Below are 12,227 nucleotides of genomic sequence, written 5' to 3' on the forward strand. Positions count from 1 at the left end.
ACTGGTTTGGTTGAATGACAGCATCTCGGTGAGCCATAGCGATACATCCACCATAACATTAACACATGCTACTACAAGTAGCATCCTCTCCCTGAGAGGGTCCTGTAGCAGGCAAGGCAGGTGTTGACAGACGGAGCTCATTAGCATTTAAAGGTGCAGGCACAGAAACGGCCTGCTCTCAGTAGAGCTCACTTGAGCGACTTTTTGACAGCTGAAATTCAGGACCACAGATGGGTTTGGGGCAATGCATTTTTAATAAGGTGTTGTTGGACCTCTGACAGCTGTGTGAAATTGATGAAAAACAGTATAATATGGGACCTTTAAGTAAGCAAACTGGAGTTGCAAGTGCAGCTGTAGAGGGAATACAAGCCAACAGTTAATCCTGTAAAGATCTGACCACTGTAATAAGCAAGAATGCTGCAAGATAGAAAAGTGTACGAGTAAGAACAAGGAACACTTTCTCCAGGACAAACTGTACCAGGAGGACTACCAGCTGGTGGTGTCAGAGGAGGAGCAGGAACAGATCTCCACCAAGCTGAAAGAGGTATCGGAGTGGATGGACGAAGACGGCTATGGGGCTACCACAAAGCAGCTGAGAGAGAAGCTGTCTCAGCTGAAGAGCCTCTGCAAGGACATGTTTTTCAGGGTGGAGGAGAGACGCAAGTGGCCAGACCGCCTGGACGCCTTGAACAGCATGCTAAACACCTCCAGCTTCTTCTTGAGGTGGGTGTTGAGAAGGTTAAAAGAAGTTGAAGAGAAACGTGTTTTGTGGGGGGGTCAGTAGTTTTTAATGGCTAATTGTTATTTTTCTTTTAAAGGAGTGCCAAAATGATTCCAGAGGATGACCAAATCTTCACTGAAGTTGAGCTGAATATGTTAGAAAAAGTGATCAATGAAACAATGGTAGGTGATCAGTGTAGTTAGTAGGGATGAGCAGGTATACAATTGTCTGCATGCATTTCTATCCGTCCAACTACTTAAATTATTTGTATCCGTACTCTGAGCGGCCAGGCGGAAATGTTCGTAGCTTAAGGTTGGACTAACTGGAAGTTGAATTGATATGGGTTGATCAAAAGTAGCTATTTATTTTTTTATTATGGAACTGTTTGCTCAACAGGCTCAGAATTGAGCTTCAAGTCAATATTTTTGATCATTGATGGAATAGAATTATTTTATAAATATGTATGAATAATCTTTCAATCAGCCACAGATTGAGGATGATCCTTCACCATGAGCACAGATATTAACATGTTTACTCAGATGATACTTTTAAAATATATTATCTGTATCTTTTCAGCAGAGTACTCATTTAACCCTAGTATTAACATTGTCCCACTGTCATCACACCAGTGAAGACTACTTTGCATGACAGTTGTTATCTTCAAGTCAAATTGATTAAAGACAGATTCAAATTTAGAGTAGTCAAAATTGAATGAGCAGAACCCGACATCCTGACTTTTGTTGTCTAGTATGGGTCATATTCCAAAATCCTGGATTATGCATTTCCCAACTGGGTAGTGATCTTCTTTAGATCCTTCTAACTCACGCTGATGACATGACTTTGACAACATCAGAGTTATTTGCTAGGGCTTAAGAAAGTTCCTTTCAGAGCCATAAAGATATGTTTTTACTGTTTCAATAGGCTGAGTAGTGGGTCTGGGGGGTATCTTCATTTGAATGATCTGTCATTGGTTCTTAAAAAAAACCCAAGATCAACCTTTCAATATGCCTTTTCCTGATGTTAATACTTAGCAAATACACAATGTGGGTAGATGTTCCAAGTTAATCTGTGAATTCTGCCTGCTACACTGGTGGAAAGAGGCTTTTACCAAACAGTCATGTAATTTAAAAACTATGCTAGGAGTATCTACTGTGTTTTGATTTTATGTATTGACCCACTTGCTCTGCCGTCCTCTACTCTCCATGTCGAAATACCACTTGCAACATAGGGCCAAGGACTGCCGGACTTAGCCATTCTAGTGCACGTAGTAAACTGGCCATGAATTGGGTTTAAAAGAGGAGGTTTAAATATTTCTTTCTTATTTTCCTTTACTTATTTTTAATAATCAGAGGCTAAAATCATGACAATATTCCATTTATTTCTCCCTACACAAATTTTAACCACAAATCTCCAAAACTGTTCAATTCTTTATTTAAACATTCATGTTTTACATAATGCATCAAATAAAAACACACTTTGCAGAGAAGAATGCGACACAAAATTAATAAATCACAGGATGTCAAGAAATTAAATATTGTTTTTTACTAAAAAGAGGGGTACAATCATTCAAACTTGACATAAATAAAATAAAACTCAACGAACCAGTCTTGTAAAATTTCTTGGGTCTTTTGTAAAATTAACAGTGTCTGTTTTCTCTTTCATCAATAATAGATCATGATTTGATTGATAGTGAATGAAGAATAATGATGATCAAAGAACAAATCTAATTAAATAAGGCCCTCTTGAATTGGAATCAAATCAATTTGGGCAGTCAGTGGTGATACCAGCACTGAGTAGTTCTCCTTAAATTAAAATTTGTTATCCCAAGGGGAAATTCCTTTTCACTGCATACCCATCAGATGGACAGTATAAATCAGCACACAGTAAGAAAAACAATACCAAACAGCAATTACAAGGTACACTATGGCCTATTCTGCTAGGCCTATTGTATATGGCAGGTATAGCTACAGGGATCAGGATTTTTCTCAAAGTGAGCCCTTCTGCACTGCTGTGCTCCATACCGCTCCCCTGAGGGCAGTGAGGTGAGGTAGATGTTTAGTGGATATGTGATGTCGTTTCCTACTGGGGTTGCATGCAATATGTGTAATGGCCATGTTGTTTAAGATTCAAGATGTTTGTTGTCACTCGGTTGTACACTTCTGTTAAAATCTTTTGCTTCAAGATTATAGAAGTGATAAATGGTAGTTAGTAAATAAATTGTATATATCACAATAAAAATAGACAAATGTATTTATTATATCATTATTAATGACGATGAAAATATTAAAGATGATGATAATAATTAATAGATGAATGAATCGAAAAGAAAAGATATACAAAGTCGGAGTATGCAGAATAAATATATGGACAGCAAGGATGAGGTGCATGTGTATATACTGTACTCCTTCTACAGCTACTAGTTTACTTTGAGTAAACTGACAGTTTACACGAGACACAAATGTAATCACAGAATGTAAAAGCCACCAGGGTATATTGTTGTTGTGCAAATATTGTTGTTGTGAAAATAAATCAAAATAAGTGTAAAATGCAGCAATAAACGTGATCAAGTGTGCTGATTTGATTGATTGAAGGGTTAGCGATGGTGGTAGTAAGGCACATGGTATACATTCATTGATCATATATAGCACTGATAGTGGAATTCTTGACTTTTGTAGGGGTGAGTGAAGTTCTTGATGATGTTCAGCTGTGAACGGTTGGGTGCAAGGAGACGAATTATTATCAAATTGAGTAAACTGACATTCATGTGTTAAATTGTCTCTGTTTGCTCCAGACATGGAAGAATCAGACCGTAGCAGAGCAGGAGAAACGCTCTCCAAAGCAGCGACCTATTCTACTCTCCAAAGACATCGAGTCAAGGCTGGCGCTGCTGGATCGAGAGGTCAACTACCTGCTCAATAAAGCCAAGTTTGCCAAGCCGAAGGCAAAAGCCAAGGCCAGAAATGGCACCAGCTCTGATAAAAGCAGCAAGGCTAACGGCACAGCAGAGGAGAAAGTAATTCCTCCCACAAAGGAACGCAAGGACACAAAGAGTGGTGCGTAAAACTAACATGTGACTGTTATTGTTTCCATTCAATATGAATAATAAGAATAAGATTTGTAAGGCTTAAATAAACTTGTCATTTGTATTTCGATTTCAACACAGAAAGCCCAGAGGAAGTGCAGCCAGGCAAAGCCCCACCCACTGACAAGAGCACGGTACACACAGAGAGCTCTGACAGCCAATCACAGTCCATAGAAGAAACAACAACTACAGGTCTGTCCGACATACCTGTTGATGATGATGCCGGTGAACATTAGGCGGTGGACAAAATAATTGGAACACATTAAATGCAACACTAATCTACATGCTCAGAAATCTCAACTGAACTGAATTAACTCCTTGCTCACACACAGCGTCTCAACAGAAATGTAACATTATCCTCCTGACTACCACGGAAAAAAATATTGTCTAATCACAATTTTTTTTTAAATTCCCCAATCTTTATAAGGTAATTATAATACTGAAAACATTTTTCTTGAAGAAAAAGTTTAGTTATAAGATATCATGTGATCATGTTATGACTCTCTAGTAACAGTCCACTACAGTGGACATTGGAACGCCATACATGTGAAACTGAACCTTGATGGCAACCAAGGTGCTTCTGAGAATGACTCCCTTTCTTTTCATTAGAAAAAATAGAACAAAATGGAGGAAATGACTACAAATGTCCACTACGGAGGACATTTTTTAAACGCTTAAATACTATGCTAAAATACAGTTAAAATAATTCAGACAATGTTTTAATGTGTTGTTGAGATACTTTTATAAAATATGCCAACAACATTTAAAGCCAAAATTTGCTCAATAAAAAGTATTATGCACTTACTTTTCCTCATCTCATAAAATGTGCTTGCACTGACGGATGCCATTTTCCTAAATGAGGAAGAGAAAGGTACCAAAGCCCCACACCTTCACATTTGGTATCATTGAAAAGCCCTAAATGTCCTCTGTAGATGGCAAAATGAGTTGATTCAGTAGTATGCAGTGGGTGGGAGATATTCAGGTTTACAAATGTCCTCCAGAGGACAAATTTGAGCTACTGGTAGTCAGGATGCTACATTAGTGCTGTCCACTGTAGTGGATCATATTTGCTAGTCAGTCATTCTGTTACTTTGGCCAGTAGCAATGCTAAGTCCAGTTGAGGTATCAGTATGTGTGAATTATAGCCTTGTGTACAGCTACAGTATAAGCTCATTCATTCTCTGGGGTGCTATTTTTGTCACATGATGGGTTACAACTTCATCTGCTACATTTAGCATTAAAGCTGTACACCTTTTACTAAGTCCTGGACCAACCTGAGGAGGTTTTTAATTATCTGCAAACTACTATTAATGAATAATGCTAATTTGCACATGAAAAAAGTAAATTCAAATTCAATTCAAATTGTGATTATAAAACTGATATTTCCAGTCCTTGATTATGATTGGTTGTGCAAACCGCTTTCAAAGCCATTAAAATAAAATATTCACATGTGACTATGTTACACCATTATAAATGCGCTAAACATATAGTTCCAATATGTCAGATTTTGTGGTTGCATTCAATTTACTTGGGCAAAGTGTGTCTGAGTGATGCATAGAGATGGACAGAGGAGAAAGGAAAAGGAGAACACAGTGAAATTAATACTGAAGAAATGTAAAAAAAAAAACAGGAGCTGAGAAACGAAGCTAAAGTCTGTGTGGTCAGTTTGCGGTTTTCAGAGTTTGTATGCCGAGAGGTTTTTGGATCTGGATTTTGACTTTAAAACAATAACTAAAGTTGTATTCCTCTCTGAAAACAGGAAAGGTAAAAATAAAAAAAAAACTTTGCAGAGAAGGATGTGACAAAACATACCACCACCAAGAGTAAACAAATAAATCACAGGATGTCAAGAAATTTAATTGTTTTTACTAAACAGAGGAGTACAATCGTACACCTTCTGAATTCATGTTTTGGTCTTTAACCGAACTAAGATGAGCTTATTTGCCTCATTGTCATCATAAAACACTCTTCATTCAAACTTGACATTAACAGAATAAATTTCAACGAACCAATCTTGGTTTGTCTCTACACAATCTCCTCTGGTTTGGTAAAATGTAAAAGATGTAAAAATATTCCGGATCAACATGCTGTTTTCGCCCGATGCTGAAGTCTACCTCTCTCTCTCTCCTTTCCCCACCTGCTGTGTCTTATCGTCCCTGGAGTCATAGTCCTGTTTGGAGCTGCTGAAATTCACCTCCATACAGTGTCCTGTCTTCACACTGAGTCTCTGAGGCTGCGTTCAGGCCCAGTCTAGTGTCCAACTGTGTTAATTGGGAGGCTGCTTAGCCCCTTTGCTTGCATTGACTCTCCCCAACATTCGAGGTTGTGGTCCAGGCCTTACAAGATAATGGGGCCACTTGGTTCCACAGCTAATTAAGCTGCAGTTTGCATGAGGGGATCCTGCGCCAATTCTCCACCTCCTCCTCTGTCTGAAAGTTTCAGATGCTGTAAAGGGTGAAATTTTACTCCGGCACTGATCCGCCTCTGCATCAGGGCCGTATTATTGGTGAACTGAACCAGTGTGAATGGATAAGCCGGCGGCACAGAGCGGGTGCATGTCGATCGTACGGTCTGATAACAACACAGGTCCCTCACTCAACTTAATAAAAAGAAATTTCCCACAAAGCAACGTTACATGACCATACAAAAGTAACATAGTAACTGTAACTGTCTTTGGCAAGGGGGGTCCTCCACACTGGGAGCTGTGTCTGGGCTGCTGCTGGGGGTGCTGTCCTTGAGTCCCTTCGGCCCGGCCAGCTGTTGTCTGTCAGGGTCGGGGGGGGGGCTGGGCACTGGTGCCCCCCGTGGCACAGCCTGTGACTCCTCCCAATGTGGACGGCCCCAAAGGTGGCGTTTCCTCAATCGTCAGTGTCTTGCCATGTCTCCTTATTGCCAGTAGTAAGAGTGTGCAGGTGTGTGTGTGTGTCTGTGTGTATACGTGTATGCGTGTGTGCGTGTGTGTGTGTATTTATGCGTGTATATAGTATGGAAGGTGGGAGGGAGGGGCTTTCTTTATTATTGTTCTATCTTTCTTGTGTAAAGCACTTTGTGCTACATGTCCATGTATGAAAAGTGCTCTATAAATAAAAATTGATTTGATATGACGATAAAAAATATCACAGCTTTATGTGGAGAAGCGTCTGTCCTCCTGTATGTCCTCCCGCCCGTCCTACGAAGTCTTCGTCACATTTCTGCCCGAAAAATGGCCTCTGTCACCGGCAAAAAACTTTTAACTCAGTGAGTGTTGGTGATGAAAATAAATCACCGCGACCATCAGCCCTCTAGGCCGAGACTTCAGTGACCTCCCCCCCCCCCCCCCCCCGAAAACAGCCTCCATCCCCGAGTGACAGACTCAGACAGCTTCCTGTTTAGCGCTGCCCAATAAATCGAATTTTCATCTTCATCGCAATATGAACATGTGCAATAAACACATCACAAAACACTGCCTGACGCGCGATGAATAAGAGAAATCATTTTGCTAACATGCGCCATGCATGCACCTTGAACATGCCAACATCTAGCCTATCAGACGGAGCCCCGGATACAAGGGCCAATCAGAAGAAGCCTCAGCTAGCCGTTAGCTACCCTGACAAAATTAAACGGCATCAGTTTGGTGGTGATTGCCAGGTTATGATGGCTGATGGAGAGAAAAACGATGAAAATGTGCTTGACGAAGACCTTGTGGTAAAAGGAACCGCACTTCTGGTATATGGACTTATTTTGGAATCAGGAGAGACGACGTGTTACAAACAGAGGTACTGTGTAAAACATGCCGAGCAGTTGTTGCAACTTCTAGAGGAAAAACAACCATCCTCCATCACCACCTGCATACAACCATAAAGACATACACGAACACTTCTAAACTAACGTTAGCCATCATTAACTGTATAGTTAATAATATGCAAACTTCAATATTGCGATGACGATATAACTTGCGATAAATAACAAATATTGAACAGTGTTATCGCACTTCGCATCGATTTTCCTCACATCGTGCAGGCCTATCCCTGTTTAAAAAAAAAAAAGTAACTTTCAAGGATGTTTGGTAGGTCAGGATCTTAATCACAACACATTATAACAGCATCTATATGATAAGAAACTGTCCACGGGTTTAGATTGACAGTGGAAACACCGGGGAAACACCTTGAAAACACACTGACGTCATCATCATGACATGTACCGTCACACCTCTTAAGAAGCCACAGCACCGGCTTATGTGTGAATTACACAGCGGTTGGTCTTTAAGGCGGAGATGCTTCACTCTGTGTGAATCACCATCGACGTAGAATTGGCGAAACCAACGCTGCGGAGATAATGCGTCGTCGCTGTGTAAAAAGGGCTAGTTTTGGAGCTACAAATTACACCTTCTAATAATCACCCAAATCTTCAACATGCTTTCCACTGCACCTGTGTGTTGTTCCTGCTGTTTGTTTTTTGCTTTGCAAACTTTCAGCTAAATGTCGCTGAAAAATATATATTGTTTGGCAGAAGAATTATTGCCTTTTGGTTGCTGTCTGTAAGTTTATGAATCTCTCCATGTGTAGGCTGTATCATTCTCAAATCACTGTAACAACAATCATGGGGGTGTATTGCTTTTGTAGAACAGCCATGGGACTGATTTTTAAATTTGAAAAGTAATCAAAATTAGCCTTCAATTTTGATAATCAAAAGCAGGATGTATTATATGGTTAACCCTGCCCCTAACTCTAATTCTTATACATTACTGTTAATACATGCCGTTTACAGTGTTGGGTAATGTTACGTTAAAAGTAATTGCATTACAAGATTACTGCCATTAAAATGTAACTTATGTTACTGTGTAAACATCTGATAAAAGTAACGCATTAGAGTTCTTTTAGATTTACCAGAAGTGATGGTAAAACGCCTTTGCGATGTCAGTTTACATGTAGCTTTGATTGTATTGACTCCATCTTTACCGTCATTTTGTAGCCTTTTTTTACGACCCACAATCAGTAACTCCAAAATGGGAATGATGGATGCAATGTAACATTTACAGCTCTTAATTGACTAGCCATCTGACAGTGAACTGTGCAGAAGCAGACAGTTTTGGGCACAGCTGTTTCCATGAAAACACTACAGCATGGGCTCTTTAAGTATATGATAAACCCACAAACTATGAGTGCTTACATGGAAACAATAAAAGCACAAATCTGATGAAAGTTCATGGTTTTTTTTTTTTTTCAAAACACATGCCTACATACAAACGATTAAACTTGGATTTCATTGTGATGTTGTTTTAGTCCCTTTTGCCCAAAAATTCTAAATAATGGAAATATTTCCAAGAAGTTGACGCTGTCCTCTCTGCCATCTCACTGCAATGAATGAACTAGCTAAGCATGTGCGCTGCCACACTGTAGGTTTACCTTCCGCTGGCGCTCAGCAAATTCTTCAGGGATTCTCTGGGAAAAAACAAACTAAATAGGATAAATTAGGATTACTTGAATTGCAGAACTAACACATTAGATTACTTTTTATTGTAATAATGTAGAAGAATTGTGAGTACTCTAAAGGATTACATTATAATCGGTTACCCCCAAAACTGGCCATGAGTGTGGTTGAAATAAAATAAAATAAAAATGGGGCGGATATGACACAGTTTTCAGTTAGCAAGGCAAAGTAGTCAATCAACGGTATAATTTTATTGAATCTTGACCTTTAATTTATTTAGATACGTAATTAGTTTTTACTGGGTGAAAACTGTAATGGTAGGAGAAGGAAGCACTCTCCTACTTGCTGGGGCAAATTAGTTTTATCTCACTGGCATTTCAAATGCGAAATGTAACTGCCAGGGCTTTAATACAGAAAATACAAATAATCAGATTTCAAGAATGATTCTATTACCTTGTTAAAATGGCTACAAAATATTTTTCAAAGTACCATCAGACATACTCATACACATACTCATGATGTGAGTATTTCTAACGTCAGCAGAGTTGGGTGAGATGACAAGCCGGGTCTAATTTTTCCACTGTCCTTCCAGCCAAGGCTTTTTCAAATGTCACAGCCATTCATTCTCAGATGACGGGCTTTGCCATAGCAACAGCTTTTCGTGTTTCTCATTAAATCAGTGAACATGAGCTTGAGTTACTCAGCAATTGTAGCTGTAGACGGAGAGGAAACATGCTCGCTATAGAGCTTGTTCTTTGTTGCACCAATGAACTTGAAGTAATCCCACATACACAAAGTATTAATTTTTTTTCCCTCTCTATCTTTATTTTCAGACCCAAAAGACAAGGCCCAACTGGAAAACCACATAGGGGATGAATTATAACAGCTCGAACTGGGAAAAATCACTATTTATTGACAGTGTATACATGTTCAAGTTCCTTCTCATCCTGTTTTTTTCTTTCTTTTTGCACCTGATCATTGAACTGCTAGTAGCAGATTGGAGAACAATTCAGGACCACTCATGCCCCTTTTCTTCATCTGTGCTATTTATCACTTCCGACTGTCATGGATTCTGTAAGCAACAGAAACTGAAATGCCAATAAGAGAAGCAGTTCAAGAAAATATAAGCCCCTGACTGCATGGTGCTGTGACACATAGACACAGTGCAAGCAAAAATGGATGATGACAAGGATGAATGCTGTTTTACTCTGGTTTGTAATTCATGAAAATGTAGTTTCCTGCTTTGTCCTCTGCACTGTATCCTCAGTCATGGTGTGTTGTTGTGAAGTCACTGTTTGTCTAACACTTGCAGTTTTACTGACTTTCCATGGCCACTAAGTAAGTCCACTACTATTGGTGTTAGCCTTAGCGGATGGTAGGGCTGGGCAATATGGCTTTAAAATAATGGTGATATTTTAATGCTATATCACGGTACACAATATCTATCTAAACATTTAGAAATATTTTTCGAAAGCACTTCATAAATGCTAGGACTTGGCAACAAATTAAAACATCACACTGTTTTTTACCAAGTACCTCTATCTATATTGCAACAATTTTGTAAGCGCGAGTGTTAGTACTGTAACAGAATATGTACACATTGAGTATTTGATTTAAAAAACTCATCAGTAATGTGAATAAATTGGTAAATACAAGTATCAGAACAAGTAGACTAGTCTTGTTAGTACAGAAAATCACATCACTTTACTTCGAAACCAGGACATTACGACACATATGCCATATAACAATATATAAAATTTCACACCATATGTAATCACAATAATATATTGTATTATGAATAATGTTGATATTGATATATTGCCCAGCCCTTGCAGAAGGTATGGTTAGGTGAACAGTCGTTTGAAAACAAGACTCTGTCCATGGAGAGTCCTCCAATCGCCAATCCAGATTTTATCGGCCTTAAAATTTGCTGCTATATTTACAGAGCACATGACAAAAAGACATTGTGTGCCCCTTGAAGTAGTTTTTTTTTGGGTTTTTTTTTTTTGTTTGTTTTTGTTTTTTTATAATTATTGGCTTTATGGAAGCTTGAGTACCTCTCCTGACAGCTCAAAAGAAATACTTGAAACCTCTTGAAATTCATGCTGGCAATTGAGTGCTCAGGTGCTCTTGTATGTGCAGACTGAGAACTAGTTATAAAACTGAGCTGTCAAATAGGGATACTTTAATATTACACATCCACATATCTGCTTCCCTTCATCCTTCTGATACAGCTGGATGATCTAAAATTACCCATTAAATATTTTTTTCTACTGACTGATGTTTTTGTGAAAGTGGTCAAACTCCATCTTTTCATGTCATAAGCTGCATCATAGAAGAGGCGGTGTATTAGTGTATTATCCACTGCTCTTTACCTCAACATTACTGTGATGCTTGCTCAGATGTTGGCTCAATTTTTCTGCTCAAATGGGGATTGGGGGGGCAGCTGCATGCTTCTGTGTTTGCATCACTGCACTCTGGATTACTTGGAGGGGGGAACTGAAGACGAAAGTCAGGAATGGGAGATGAAAACAATGTGTTTTTAAACTGTTAATAAAAAAATGTTCTTTTTGTTTTTAATTTATATATTTTGTTTGACACTATATTTCTACACAGTTTTGCACAGCTAGATATTCTTAAAGAGACTTCAGGATAATGTCTAGCTGTGTTTGTGGCGACAAAACTGGTATTTTGAGTTTTAACCTTAACCAAGTGGGTTTTGTGCCAAAACAACCAGACCATAAGCACCATGTAAAACTTAAAACTCAAAGTAATGTAATGTTTCAAAATATCCATGGCATACAGAAACATGCACTGCCAACATTTAGTCTGTAGATACATAGTACCCAACCCCTAGCATGGCTTTAAAAAGAGAGAGGTAAATTGTTGGCTTTAAGCTAGCACTGCTCAGCTTTTATATTTGTATTTGAGGTTTTCCCTGTTATGTGGTTCCCTTGGAATTACATTTTTAAAGTAGATGCATTGTATTTTACACACACTTAAATACATGACCAG

General features: G+C 38.8%; 1 protein-coding gene across 1 annotated transcript in view; it reads left to right on the forward strand.

The window, feature by feature from the left end:
* The window catches only part of hyou1 (hypoxia up-regulated 1), a 49,069-nt gene extending 37,273 nt beyond the window's left edge, over positions 1-11,796 (forward strand). Inside the window, exons 20-24 of the mRNA XM_030438842.1 lie at positions 467-723; positions 819-903; positions 3,513-3,774; positions 3,885-3,995; positions 10,046-11,796. Coding sequence (XP_030294702.1) covers positions 467-723; positions 819-903; positions 3,513-3,774; positions 3,885-3,995; positions 10,046-10,095 — 765 coding nt within the window. The 3' untranslated portion in view covers positions 10,096-11,796. The remainder of the gene's footprint in view (positions 1-466; positions 724-818; positions 904-3,512; positions 3,775-3,884; positions 3,996-10,045) is intronic.
* The last annotated feature ends 431 nt before the right edge of the window (positions 11,797-12,227 follow it).

The sequence above is a fragment of the Sparus aurata genome, chromosome 13 (genome assembly GCF_900880675.1).
Source record: "Sparus aurata chromosome 13, fSpaAur1.1, whole genome shotgun sequence".
NCBI lineage: Eukaryota > Metazoa > Chordata > Actinopteri > Spariformes > Sparidae > Sparus > Sparus aurata.